We start from the raw sequence: 15,442 nt of genomic DNA, 5'->3' as shown, positions 1-15,442 counted from the left end.
AAATGTTAAGGTCAATTTCCTAGGGAATCCTACTGGCAGGCCCAGTATTTAGACTTACCTGAAGTCTATTCTTAGAGAGATGGTAACAAGATGCATCTCACTGGTTGTTGAGAGGATTAAATGACATATCTATGTAAAACAATTATCAGTGTTACATAAAGTTGGTGATCAAAATTTATTATTATTGGTGGCAGTGGTGGTGGCACTAACTGTTTAATAGAGCCTTACACCAGAAGTCAGGCACCCAGTTAGTCCTGGTTTGGCCATTTATGTAACCTAATCATTTATCTTTCTTAAGCATCTTCTTCACCCAAAAGGGGAACCAATTGAATTAGATTACTTCTAAACTCACTTCCAGTGAATAAATTTAAGTCTGTGCTAATCTCGGGCGAAAAACAGCTAGCTTCTTCCCGTAGTAACAAGCACTACTTTCTGAGAGCCCATGTTGTGTCTGATTCATCTCTGTAAAGTAGGCATCTAGAATAGCGCACCATCAAAATAGACACTCACATGCTAAATAAAACACATTATGACTAATGTATTATATATAGTAAGGCTTCCAAACACTCTTTTATCACCCAAACCTTCTACATCTTCTCCTCTCTTCCAAAACAAAACAAAGCCTGTTTCTTGTGAGCCAAAAATCAAGGTGAAAAAAGGTCTTATTAATGTTTTGTTTAAAAAGTTTTTTAAATCATAATTTTCTAAATTTTATGCTTCACTTTTACCACCTCCAACTGGTTTACCCACAGCAATCTCAACCCATCACTTCTACGAAGCTCCTATGATAATGGCAAACATTAATGAATACCCATCATGTGTGGCTAAGTACTAGGCACCATGACTCATCTAGACTCCCATGTAAACGACCTAGGAGTCAGAATCCACCCCAACAGCCCACCATTATTGTCTATTCTGATTCACTGTTCCAATGTATCTCTATGACATGGCCCTGGTCCTTTCTGCCCAGCAGTACCGCAAACAGTAGTAATGTAGTGACTCAACTCTTGAGTTTCCTGCATCAAGTCATACAGTCCACAAATAATTATGTCCTATATGCCAAACACTGTTACACGCATTGAAAAGATACAGTGAACAAACCCGAGAAAAATGCTCGACCTTACAGAGCAGACATTCCAGTGGACACTTGCCCTTCCAATCTATCCTCTATAAATGAGTGATCCTCAAAATGTGGTTCTAGACCCAACATCAGCATTACCTGGGTACTTGTTAAAAATACTAAACCAGCAGGGGGTTATTCAGGTTATTCTGATGTATGCTAAAGTGAGAACTGCTTTAAAATCTAGACCGATGTTTTTCAAACTGAGGACTGCAACCTACTAGTGATTCACAGTCAATTTAGAATTTTCTTTGTAGCCCTCTCTCCTCTCCCTTTCCTTTCTTTCTCTCTCCTTCCCTCCCCTTCTCCGTCCCTCTCTCCCTTTCGTTTCCCCTTCTCCCTCCCTCTCTCCCCTAAGAATGTTTTTTGTAAACAAAATAGAACTGAAAGAAAAAATCAGATTGTATTGCACTGAGAAAAAACTTTTGCAGATTTTTGTTATACATACATACACTTGTGCATATATTTATTCAAAATGTTAAATACTATTAATTCTTAAGGAGGGTCCTAGTCAAGAAGTTTGAGAAACACTGTTCTACACTGTTATCAGGTGAATTTTTTAAAATTATAAATATGATATCCTCTGCTTAAAAACTGGAACCACAACAAAGTAATTAATCTATTTATCTATCTACCTACCTACGTACCTGATATGGTTTGGCTGTATTCCCACCAAAATAACTTGAATTGTATCTCCCAGAATTCCCATGTGCTGTGGGAGGGACAGGTAATTGAACCATGGGGGCCGGTCTTTCCCACACTATTCTCAGGAGATCTGATGGGTTTATCAGGTGTTTTTGCTTTTGCTTGTTCCTCATTTTCTCTTGCTGCCAACACGTAAGAAGAGTCTTTCACCTACCGCCATGATTTTGAGGCCTCCCCAGCCATGTGAAACTGTAAGTCCAATTAAAGCTTTTTTTGTTCCCAGTTTTGGGCATGTCTTTATCAGCAGCATGAAAACATACTAATATAGTCAACTGGTACCAGTAGAGTGGGGCATTGCTGAAAAAATACCTGAAAATATGGAAGTGACTTTGGAACTGTCTAACAGGCAGAGGTTGGAACGGTTTGGGGAGCTCAGAAGAAAACAGGAAAATGTGGGAAAGTTTGGAACTTCCTAAAGACTTGTTGAATGGCTTTGATGAAAATGCTGATAGTGATATGAACAATAAGGTCCAGGCTGAGGTGGTCTCAGATGGAGATGAGGAACGTGTTAGGAACTGGAGCAAAGGTGACCCTTGTTATGCGTTAGCGAAGAGATTGGCGGCATTTTGCCCCTGCCCTAGAGATTTGTGGAACTCTGAACTTGAGAGATGATTTAGGTTATCTGGCAGAAGAAATTTCTAAGCAGAAAAGCATTCAAAAGGTGACCTGGGTGCTGTTAAAAGCATTCCGTTTTAAAAGGGAAACAAAGCATAGAAGTTCAGAAAATTTGCAGCCTGATAATGCTGTGGAAAAGAAAAAGCCATTTTTTGAGGAGAAATTCAAGCTGGCTGGAGAAATCTGCATAAGTAGCAAGGAGCCTAATATTAATCTTCAAGACCATGGGGAAAATGTCTCCAGGCCACATCAGAGACCTTCACTGCAGCCCCTTCCATCACAAGCCCAGAGACCCAGGAGGGAAAAGTGGTTTCAGGAGCTAGGCCCAGGGTCCCCATGCTGTGTGCAGCCTAGGGACTTCGTGCCCTGTTTTCCCAGCCACTCCAGCTGAAACGGGCCAACATAGAGCTCAGGCTGTGGCTTCAGAGGGTGGAAGCCCCAAACCTTGGCAGCGTCCATGAGGTGTTGAGTCTGCGGGTGCAGCACAGAAGTCAAAAATTGAGGTTTGGGAACTTCCACCTAGATTTCAGAAGATGTATGGAAATGCCTGGATCCCAAGCAAAAGTCTGCTGCTGCAGAGGCAGAGCCCTCACGGAGAACCTCTGCTAGGGCAGTGCAGAAGAAAAAGGTGGAGTCGGAGCCCCTATACAGAGTCCCTATTGGGGCAGTGCCCAGTGGAGCTGTGAGAAGAGGGCCACGGTCCTCTAGATACCAAAATGGCAGACCCACCAACAGCTTGCACCGTGCTCCTGGAAAAGCCGCACTCAATGCCAGCCCGTGAAAGCAGCTGGAAGCAAGATTGTACCCTGCAAAGCCACGGGGCGGAGCTGCCCAAGACCATGGGAGCCCACCTCTTGCGTCAGCATGACCTGGATGTGAGACCTGGAGTCAAAGGAGATCATTTTCGAGTTTTAACATAAGACTACCCCGCTGGATTTCGGACTTGTATTGGCCCTGTAACCCCTTTGTTTTGGCCAATTTCTCCCATTTGCAACAGCTTTCTGTACCCCCGCTGTATCTAGGAAGTAACTAGCTTGCTTTTGATTTTACAGGCTCATAGGCAGAAGGGACTTGCCTTGTCTCAGATGAGACTCTGGAGACTGTGGACATTTGTGTTAATGCTGAAATGAGTTAAGACTTTGGGGGACTGCTGGGAAGCTATGATTGGTTTTGAAATATGAGGACATGAGATTTGGAGGGCCAGAGACAGAATGATATTGTTTGGCTGTGTCCCACCAAAATCTCAACTTGAATTGTATCTCCCAGAATTCCCACATGTTGTGGGAAGGACGCAGGGGGAGGTTAACTCAATCATAGGGCCCAGTCTTTCCCATACTATTCTTGTGATAAAGTCTCACGAGATCTGATGGGTTTATCAGGGGTTTCCGCTTTTGCTTCTTCCTCATTTTCTCTTGCCACTGCCAAGTAAGAGCCTTTCACTTCCCACTATGATTCTGAGGCCTCCCCAGCCATGTGGAACTGTAAGTCCAATTAAACCTTTTTTTGTTCCCAGTTTCAGGTATGTCTTTATCAGCAGTGTGTATATGTCTTTATTAGCAGTGTGAAAATGAACTAATACACCATCTAACAACCTGGAATACTTATTTGCAAAAGATTCCTAGGTCTCATTTTACTACCCCTATCAAGCCAGACTCTCTGGAAAATCCAAAAATCTGCATTTTAACTAGTATCCCAGATAATCCTCACACTAAAGACCAAGCTCCTTAGTATAGCATGTTACCACACAACAATTGCTACTATAACTTGTACTCTATTTTCTCACAGTACCAAATTACTTGGAGGTCCCTGAATATAGCATATGTAACCTTAATAGACTATTCCTTATGATCAGCAGTTTTCTCCCACAATTCCCTATACAAATGTCAAAGTCTCAACAGCCTCAAAGAAAAGCCATCACTCACTGCCTCCATGCATAAAAGACATTTCTATTTTGTACTTACCACACAAAGTCTACCATTTCTACCAAAGTATGAACATCTTCTGGGCAGCAACTGTCTTATTCAGGATCTAATTTCAAAGAAGGGAAAACAAAACTATTGTCTTCTAGAATACTGTTCCTATATAAGGATGCTACTGACATTTTGGGCAGGACAATTCTTTATCATACAGAATGGTCCCACAATATGCAGGAATTGCAATATTCCTGGCTCCTGCCTAATAAATGCCAAAAATCCTCATGAAATGTTGAACATGGCCCCACACATTTCCAACAGCTTTGGGAGAGGCAAGTAATCTATTGAAAATCATTATTTACCAAGTACTACAATACTGGTTCTAGGTAATGTAAGACATACAAAAAGAGTATCATACAAGTACTTTGTATTAAGCTTATAATGCCAATTACCACAAAGTTCAAATTAATTGAATGTTTACAGTTTCTCTACAATTCCATTTTCACACAATCTTAATTTTATTTATCAAAATATTAGATATCAACTGTTTAAACAATGAGGCCGGGCGCAGTGGCTCATGCCTGTAAACCCAGCACTTTGGGAGGCCGAGGTAGGCAGATCACGAGGGCAGGAGTTCAAGACCAGCCTGACCAACATGATGAAAATAAATAAAATAAATGATGAAACACTATTTTGGCAATAGTAATCATACTAACATACATTTTTGGTTTTGTTTTTTTGGATATGGAGTGTCACTTTGTTGTCCAGGCTGGAGTGTAATGGCACGATCTTGGCTCACTGCAACCTCCGCCTTCTGGGTTCAAGCAATTCTCCTGTCTCAGCCTCCCCAGTAGCTGGGATTACAAGCATGCGCCACTATGCCCGGCTAATTTTTGTATTTTTAGTAGAGACGGGGTTTCACCATGTTGGCCAGGCTGGTTTCAAACTCCTGACCCCAAGTGATTCGCCCACCTCGGCCTCCCAAAGTGCTGGAATTATGGGCATGAGACACCGCACCCAGCCACTAACATAGTATTGAAAACAATCAGGAATACTAATCTTTGCCAGGTATCTGAAATTACATGGAAAAAATTCATCTTCTGTTCCCAAAATGATTCAGGTGTACATTTGTATATCGTGTTAACTAGACGAATAACTAAAACTTACTAAATTCTGTGTACTTTATAAATACATGTACAAACTAGTTTTTTCACAAAAGTCCTATAAGATAGACATTATTATCTCCCTTTTACAGAAAAAGAATCTGACGAGAAAGAAGTTAGGTAGCTTATCCAATATCACTATAATGGCAGACAGAATAGGGATATAACCCAAGTGGTCTGACTTCAATGTCCCAGTCAGGGCTGGAGAGTAAATGTCTCTGCATTCTGTACCCCAGGACCCTCACACCTGCCTCCCTTTAATCCCAGTACTAGTCCAAATTCCTAGTCTCTAAACTAGACTGCAGAGCAAGTCGCCGACCCTCAAAACCATCTCAGGTGCCACCCACCAACAACCCAAGATCTAGTCAAAACTCGAGATCCCGCCACCGCACTCCAGCCTGGGTCACAGAGTGAAGCTCCGTCTCAAAAAAATAATAATAATAATAAAAAAATTTTAAAAAAAGACAGAGAGAGAGAAATAACCATAAAAATGTGCAACCAGCAGCCATCAGGGCTGCTCTATGGAGTAGACATTCTTTTATTCCTTTACTTTCTTAATAAACTTGCTTTCACTTTGCTCTGAGGACTCGCCCTGGATTATTTCATGTGCAAGACCCAAGAACCCTCTCTTGGGGTCTGGATCAGGACCCCTTTCCTGTAACACATTTTTCTGTCTTGTAACATATTTCTGGCGACCACAGAAAGGGCTATAGTGCAGAAACCCTGACTCAATGGCTACCTTTGGGTAAGTATTGGGGTTCTGTAACATATTTCTGGTGACCCACAGAAGGGACGATACTGAGGAGACCCCCGACCCAAAGGAAAATCATCTGCATGCACCAGTTGGCTGACTTTAGGTAAGTGGGGTGCATATACCCGGGTAAAGAATGGGATTGGGGCAGGGCGTGTGTGTTACCTTCCTTTTTACTGCTAAGTACTGCATATGTCACATGGAGGCAAAAGGGCTAGGTTCATGGCTCTACCATTTATTAGCTAAATGATCTTGTCAAAGCACATTCCAAGTCTACTTTCTCATCTATAAAATGTGATGAGACCTACTGATCCCCAAGTTAATCCCCTTACCACTCCCCTACTGTTAATCCCCAAGACCATGGAGAAAATGTCTCCAGGCCACATCAGAGACCTTCACTGCAGCCCCTCACATCACAAGCCCAGAGGTTAGGTGGCTAAACCTGGCAACATGGTGGGCTAGAAATTCTGAAGAATTCTCCTACTTTCACAAAACATCTAGCTCCTGGATAAAATATATTACACTTCTGGGTTCCCAAGAAATAATGCTATAGAAACAGAGCTTTCCCTAAGAGTAAATGAAATGCAATAGTAGATTATTATTCAACTTATGGTCCAAATATTTATACACAGAGTGTATCAAGTACTTTATATATATAACTAGAGTATATTTAGAATAGTGGTTCTCAGCCAGAGGTGATTTTGCACCCCCAGCGACATCTGGCAATGTCTAGAGACATTTTTGGTTACAACTGAAGAGTGCTACTGGCATCTAGTGGGCAGAGGCCAGCTGTGCTAACATCCTACAATCAACAGGACAGCCCCTGCAACGAAGAATTAACCAGTGCAAAATGTCAATAATGCCAATGTTGAGAAATCTGAACCAGGGGCAGATAAACTGAATTTCAGATATACTTCCAATTGAGGCAACTCTTCTCATTTGTTTTATTAAAAAGAGAGAAAATGTTTTATATCTCCCACAGTACTTGACATTTGGACATAGGTAAGCTGGAAAATCTAGAAATCAGGTTGATTTTATCATTCACTTTGAAGAGAATTTCTACAGTGTCATTCCCACCCATAGACACTCACCAATCCAAAACACATTTATATTCAAATATAGATTTACTGAAAACCAGGGCTGTATTTTATTGTGTCTTTTCTACCTCTCACAATTTACACATTAAAGTAGGACCAGTGTTTCAAGAGATAACCTCAAAGATTGGGTTGAAATATTCTTATCATCTCCCTTTCTGCTTACCTCATTAACCCTCAAATTACATGCATTCTCATCATTCATCTTTGTTCTCAATCTAATTCACCACTGCCTCCTTTACAGCCTTATAAAAGCTTTTGATAAGTTTGTAAAATGGACCGAAAAAGTAGGGAGAGGGGCTAGAGCTAATGACAGGCTTTCGAAACCATAAAATATGAAATTAAAGTTCGTTTTATTAAGCAAGAATGTCTAAACCTGAGCAGTCCAATATGGCAGCAACTAGCCATATGTAGTGATTTAAGTTTAGATTAATAAAAATTCAGTTCCTCAGTTCCACCAACCACATTTTGAGTGCTCAATAAGCACATGTGGCTAGTGGCTACCATACTGAAGAGCACAGTTATAGAACATTTTCATCACTGCAGAAAGTTCTATTGGACAATGCTGGCTGTCCAGCTGTTAAATCTAGGGCATATTCTAGAAATTCTAATGAGATCCTGAAGAAATTCAGTGCAGAGAATTAAAATAACAAACTCGTTTTAGTCTAACCGTTTTATTTTTAACTCCAATACAACCCAGATAGAAGAGTATGGCCCATTTAAAAACAACAAGAATATTACACTATTTTGTTCAGTTAGATTCAGGTGCCGTATCTATTATCAAACAATTCAATCAAATACTTACTGAATGCCAACCACATATGCCCAGACATCGTGGTAGAAGCTGGAGATTCAAAGTTGAGTAGGTCACATTTTTTGTCATTAAAAACTAACCATTAAACTAAAAATCAGTGTGTTACCTATAAAATATGTACTAAAAAAGTCATATATAACAAAAATGGAGATGGAAACATTTGGTCTCAAAGATAGCTCATTCTCTTCGAGAGAATGTCTCGATTCTACTGTTAACGACAGGAAAAATTCTCCAGATTTTCACTGTGAAAACAAGAGTAGATAACAATCTAGACTGACCACTAGTTTGACCTAAAGAAAATTACCTAACATCTTTAGAACTGATTTTCTACACCTAAAAATGCTGCATCTTCTATACAAGATCACAAAACTACAAAGACAATCATTATAAAAGTATAACATAAATTGCAAAAAACTCATTCCACGTTACACTAAGGAATCAAAACAAGCTTGTTTTCTTATTATTCACATCCCTCAGTTACTTCATGCTACTTGAACAATTTATATTGTTCTTCTTCCAACTCATGTCTGGGAATTAGCACTCTTACACTTGTATTTTTAGATACCTACTCTTCACTATTAGTAACCCTTAATTTTTCTCAAGGTAAATAAATATTTGCTCATCTGTTCCACACCTATATATTTTTCCTACCTCACACAGGAATATTCTTGGTTTTTGTTTTTTTTTTGAGACGGAGTCTTGCTCTATCACCCAGGCTGGAGTGTAGTGGCACGATCTCCGCTCACTGCAACCCCCGCCTCCTGGGTTCAAGACATTCTCCTGCCTCAGCCTCCCCAGTAGCTGGGATTACAGGCACACACCACCATGCCCAGCTAATTTTTGTACTAGAGATGGGGTTTCACCATGTTGGCCAGGCTGGTCTCAAACTCCTCACACAGGAATATTCTTATTGAAAATTCTAGAGAAGTTTCCTGTAGGTATCTATTAATAAATACACCAAGACCTACTTCATCACCACAATCAAGGTGAGATTTGCTTTACGTAAAATAAACTGGTTGCCAAGTTGCAGCCTCCACACCTATGTTGAATGGATAAATGAGACCACAACAAATGTTCCTTAACATTTATTAACTGTGATTATTTATTTGTACATAGATTTAAAGGAGCCTAATAATCAACTTCTAAACCAGCAGTTCTAAAACTCTTTCATCTCAGGACGCTTTATCAAATTACTGAGACCCGGCCGGGCGCGGTGGCTCGCGTCTGTGTAATCCCAGCACTTTGGGAGGCCGAGGCGGGCGGATCACAAGGTCAGGAGATCGAAACCATCCTCCTGGCTAACATGGTGAAACCCCGTCTCTATTAAAAATACAAAAAAATTAGCCAGGCGTCATGGCGGGCGCCTGTAGTCCCAGCTACTCAGGAAGCTGAGGCAGGAGAATGGCATGAACCCGGGAGGCGAAGCTTGCAGTGAGCCAAGATAGCGCCAATACACTCCAGCCTGGACGACAGAGCGAAACTCTGTCTCAAAAAAAAAAAAAAAAAAAATCACTGAGACCTTCAAAGAGCTTTTCTGTATGTGAATTACATCCACCTGTATTTATACTAATAGAAATTATAACAAATTTTTAATGTTTACTAATTTGTTTAGAAATAATGGATCCATTATGTTAACATAAATGACATTTTTCTGAAAATAGCCATATTTTAGTAAATAAAATTGAGTGAGAATGACAAATGTCTCAAAGGAAAAGAGATAGATTCTCATATCTGCCTCTGTTTTTGCTTTGTTTTGGTTGAGGTATACAAAGAAAATCTGCCTTCCTACAATTAAGTAGTTGGGAAAAGAAAAGGTACTTTTAAGTGATAGTTTCTTAAAAGTTAGTTACAATGCAGAATATGAAACCATATAACTATGAACTTTTCATACTTTTAAAGTCCATTAATTTATCTTGCATTTTTGAATGAATTTTCCAACATTATGCATTGGATATTCAGAAAATACAAGTTCAGTGAATTATATGATCTTTCAAATGTAAACACACCTAATTACGAAATATCAATCAAATTTCTTAATATCAACATTGAGTCCACATCTTTTTAATATTCAGTTCATCAGAAATGAGAAGTATACATAAAGCATTTCTGCTGCTTATTTACAGTTATCTCAAGGAAAAGCACCTGTGCACTTGAGTTGTGAATTTAACTGGTCACTTTTCTCACAGAATACAACTTTTACTTGAAAGAATGACAGGCAAACTATGATTTTCCAGACTTGAGCATTTAGTCAACCTTGTGGACCCCTTGAAAGAACCCTTGGGGAGAACTCAGGACTCCATGAACTATACTTTGAGAACCACTATTCTAATCAACAGGGCAAAAATATTCCAAATTTCATGAGTCATTGCAATGCAAGGAAAACACAACTGCTAATAAAAATAATCTAAATATTTCCACTTGAATCCAAAATACAGAAAACCAGCTCTTAATGTAAAATATATTTAAAACATTTGGCCTACATAAAGGGTCTACTTCAAGAACCTAAAATTCTTCTATCAAGCACTTAATCCCTACAACTTAAAACACACTTTAGAATACAGGTACATTAAGACCATTAAAAAAAGGTAAGATTAAAGCTGGGCGCTGTGGCTCACGCCCATAATCCTATCACTTTGGGAGGCCGAGGCGGGAGGATCACTTGCAGCCAGGAGTTGGAAAGCAGCCTTGACAACCTGGTGAAAACCATCTCTACCAAAAATACAAAAATTAGCCAGGCATGCTGGCATGTGCCTGTAGTCCCAGAGGTGGGAGGATGGTTTGAGCCTGGGAGGCACAGGTTGCAGTAAGTCCAGATTGTGCCACTGCACTCCAGCCTGGGTGACAGAGCCCGACTCTGTCTCAAAAAAAAAAAAAAGAAAATTCTTCCAGACATGTCAAGTAATAAGACCATAAAATGTAGAATGTTAACTATCCAATAATAACTGCTAATGCTACTATCAGGCATTGTGCTAAGATTTTATACGGTTATTCCATTTAATCCTCAAAACAAACCTATAAGGTAAGTACTACCAATTTCCAACTTACATATAAGGAAACTAAAATATAAATGTAGCTTGCCTAAGGTCAGAGGAAGAATGCATGGTAGCACTGGGATTTAAAACCAGCACACTTCACTCAACTACACGTTTATCCTATAGAAAAATTACAGATTCATCTCTGGCTAAAGAAAATGTTTTGGGGGTGAAAAGTAGGAATATTTAAAAAAAAGACAAACTCACAGTTTTTAGTTCCATCAGTACTTGTTCATCCACTCCATCATCCAGAAAGATGTCTCTCACATCATTAATGACATCTTCAATCACAGATCTGTATAATTTAGGCTTTAAAGGAAAAATAAAAGACTTGAAAAAGACTTTTTCACAGGTTATAATGTATAACAGGTTTTCACAAATTCAAAACAAATATAACAGTCATTTTGCCATCTATATATGACTTTAAAGATACGACCACCATCATTTGCCATAAACTGGATTTGATGACTGCATACTTTAATAAAAATTTTAAGATTAATGCAATTCATAAACAGAAGATCCCTATGACTACAAGGTCCATACAATTTCCAATTATAATTTCCTATGTTGTAGTCAAAATACTTAATGTAATGCTCAATAACAGCTTTACGGGTTGCTTATGTCTGGCTTCTACTATTCCATGCTTGGTTTGAACTGTTGTATGTCTTACCACCTTACCACTAAATCTTAGACTTTGGGGAATCTTATGTCCGGGAGCCATCTGCCTGGTAATAATCTGCAACCTAATGAACATTCAGGTTTAAAAATCACCTAACTTCTGTTGTGTGACCCAGTCTGTACTTTCAAGCTATACCATTAAACTACTCATACACTCACAATGACAGGTCTCAAGGTCCCAAGGAACAAGGTATACTGATTTCCTTCCCAGGATTTCTCCTCTACTACGGCCCAGGTAATGCTATGAAACATTATAATGAACATGAACCCTCTAAATGTTTACTATTATTATTACAATTAGCACCGTTGATATTACTTGGAGGAGCGGGAAGTAAAGCAGCTGGCTTCTAGAAGGTTGAATGGTAAAATGAGCAAAATGAGAATAGATGTGAAAGAACTTTCAAAAAGTATAAAATATTCTTTAAAAACTACAAGGTGGAAGAGAACAATTAGCCCAATCCACATCCTATTTTTTTCCCCCCACATCGTATTTTTAACCTGTTAGACAAAAGGAAGTCGTGTCAGATGACAAAACTAGAGCTGCCTTGACAAAACTAGAGTTGCCTGGTTATAAATCCTACCCATTATCAGAGAGTTATGGTTAACAAGCTTTTTAGACGTTTTCTCATTACTTGTGTTTCATACCTTGCTTAAGGTTAAAGTTAATGGCTACCAAATAAAACCAAGTGTTTGTTCTCATAAGCAAACTTCAAACAGAAGTATGTGTTTCACTACCATCTCTATCAGCAACACTGTGATCACAGGGGAACTGCTAAGAAAATGTGTCCTTGCCTTGTCAAAACTACAAATAACGAGGCCAGGTGCAATGACCTGTAATCCCAGCATTTTGAGAGGATCGCTTGAGCTCAAGAGTTCAAGACCAGCCTGGGTAACATGGTGCAACCCAATCTCCACAAAAAAATTAGCCAGGAGTGGTGGCACGTGCCTGTAGTCCCAGCTACTTGGGAGGCTGAGGTGGGAGGATGGCCTGAGCCCAGGAGGGAGAGGGTGCAGTGAGCCAAGATTGCACCAGTGCCCTCTAGCCTGGGTGACAGGCCCAGACCCTGTCTCAGAAAATAAACAAAATACAAATGAGTTTGTCAGTACAATTCTCCTCAACCATTAAAAACTATTTAATTCTTCTCATTACAAGAAAACCAATTCAAGTATCTGGGTTCTTGCTTTACTGTTCCACTCACTAACCTGCTTTATTTTGCCAAATCCGCCTCTTGAAGTTTATTCATCTGTAAAATGCACATTTCTATAGTCCCTACTTTAACATTCTAATTCTACATATAAGGAAAGTATATCTGACTATGGACATCATCTTGCCTAAAATGACTTAACTGAATTATGAAAGTATCTCTATAAAGTGTGTGTTTTTTTTTTTTAACCAATAATGACTCCTCGAGGCATTAGGAGGGTTTAAATTGGGAGTATAAATCTCAAATCGACAATGCGTATGCTTTTCAGTAAACTAGATGGTGTTTTGGCGTTTCTGAAGTCAGTTACCTCTAAAAACCTTTTGCCTGGAGATCCAGACATGTATAGGCATAAATCTGCTTTCTTCTAGTACTCTCTACTTAATGAATCATTAAGATTTTATTTTTTTGCCTTAATGAACTCACAACTTGACCACTTAACGGCTTCGTAAGCCCTATAGTTGAAGGAAGGGAAACGTGTATTCTTCACAAAATATATGCCTAACGAGTAATTTAGCAGAATTGTTCACAATTTGAAAAGCCAAGATACTAATTTTTGAAAAGCATGTGGGCACATAGGTAGTGTTTGAAATAAGCAATTTCTAAATTATTACTTAAAATTCTACACTAATACCTGAGGCAAAGTTTCTTTCACGAAATACAATTTAGGTTTGTCCAAATTTTTAAAAAACAGGTTATTTCAAACTTAAGAACTGGTAAATCAGAGGGCCACTAGTGGCATTATTAAGTGATTTGTTAGAAGGTTTCCTTCAAAAATGTTAATTCCCTGATGCAATGCTTGAAAATAAATTGGAATAATTTTTATAGCGGATACCCATGTCAATATCCAAGGCAATAAACTTATACTTAGATTTTTTTTCATCTAGTTTGCAGTATGTCTCTTCCCTCTACTCACGATTCTCCTACACATAAATGGTCCTATACTGAAGCTTTAGGTACTTATCTATTTCTCTGAAAAGCCTCGTGTCTTTTATATTTACTATAGGAAAACATAATGAAATATTAGGAGCTGTATTTCTAACATATTTCCTGAATACTTGAACAAAACACTACCAAAACCAAGTCCTCTGCAGCTAACACTTTCAATGTAGAAAGCAGTTTTTTAAATTCCCAAAAATAATGCACATAAGAAAAATGGCTAGACCATCTGACCTAAAACTCTGTTTTAAATAATAAATTTTGAAAATTGTAAACAAAAAGGGACAGCGATTCGGATATATTTCCCCTAGCAAACAAAGAAGACAAATCCTAGCTGCTGCTAGGACAAAACCAAAACTTGGGGCTCTGAAAGCAGCCCGCGACGAGTGCGAAATTACAGCGTGAAAAAAGGACCTAGAAATAAATTGAGCTCTGCACACGCCTGGCTCTCGCCTCGGGAGCACGCACCTCCCAGCCCCGCTCTCAGCAGCTCTCACTATTTAAAGCCGGATCTGGTGTTTAAATGGAGAGGCGGTGACGTAGGCCTGAAAAGCACCTTCCCATCCTGGCAGAGTCTATATTAGAGAGCGGCAATGGCTCTATATAAACAGGGCAGCCAAAGGGAGGAGGACCACAAGGCTCAGGGACTGAAAAGCAGGGTAAGCGGCCGCAGCCATGATGGATAGACCCGAGTCGCCAACGGTACGGTGTCGGGCGGCCGCGGGCTGGTCTGCAGCATTCGGGACCGGGCAAAAACGTGTTTTATTGTCATCATAAAAATAAGAGTTGGGTGGACTAGTGATCACATTGCGTTGGTGACTGAAAAGGTTATTTATGTGACTGCTTTTTGCAAACCTACGTGATCGCAAGTAACCAAAAAGGGACCAACAGGAAGAAGTAGGTAAATTTCAAGGCGAAAGCGGGGACACTTGGACCACTGCAGGCTTTTTTTTGTTTGTTTTGGTGCTTCTGCTAGTCGAAGATACGATGGGGGTCTTCCCCTTCGCCATTTTACCCATTCGGAAGGAACTGAGATAAGTGCTTTTCAACCAACCTTCGTCCTTTTTTAAAACATAAAATGGCCCCAGAGAAGGTTCCCAAAGCACAGAAACAACCTAAGTAACCCCCAAAGTAACCATTAATCTTCCACTGCATTAAAGTGGATCACGGTGGGTCTCAGGGGTTCGCCCGATTCCCCAGACACGGTTTTTGTTCTGTAGCCACTCGGGGAGCCCTCGTCAAGCCAGCGCGGACGGGCCCCTCGGGGGGAAGCGGCGGCTCCCCTCCCGCCCTCCCTCCCGGGGGCCGCGTTCTGGGGCCGGGGCTGCGCGCCCGACCGGGCCCAACCGCCTCCGCGGCCCGGCCCGGCCCGCGGCGGCCCCAGGCCCCGCCGGCTCCCCCGCCCTCCCCGCGCCG

At 40.2% G+C, this 15,442-nt stretch overlaps 1 protein-coding gene across 7 annotated transcripts in view; it reads right to left on the bottom strand.

The window, feature by feature from the left end:
- GTF2A1 (general transcription factor IIA subunit 1) overlaps window positions 1–15,442 on the bottom strand; it is a 63,707-nt gene that overhangs the window by 25,675 nt on the left and 22,590 nt on the right. For 4 of the 7 annotated variants that reach the window (XM_058429873.1, XM_058429872.1, XM_058429871.1 and 1 more), the window contains one exon: window positions 11,415–11,516. In XM_058429873.1, coding sequence (XP_058285856.1) covers window positions 11,415–11,429 — 15 coding nt within the window. In that variant the 5' untranslated portion in view covers window positions 11,430–11,516. Of the gene's footprint in view, window positions 1–58; window positions 143–4,401; window positions 4,469–11,414; window positions 11,517–15,080; window positions 15,251–15,442 lie in introns of those variants that run through there. The other 3 variants (XM_032134791.2, XM_058429874.1, XM_058429875.1) reach the window with 3 other exon arrangements.

The sequence above is a fragment of the Hylobates moloch genome, unplaced genomic scaffold (genome assembly GCF_009828535.3).
Source record: "Hylobates moloch isolate HMO894 unplaced genomic scaffold, HMol_V3 SCAFFOLD_16, whole genome shotgun sequence".
Taxonomy (NCBI): Eukaryota; Metazoa; Chordata; class Mammalia; order Primates; family Hylobatidae; genus Hylobates; species Hylobates moloch.
This window is presented reverse-complemented; position numbering and strand designations above follow the sequence as displayed.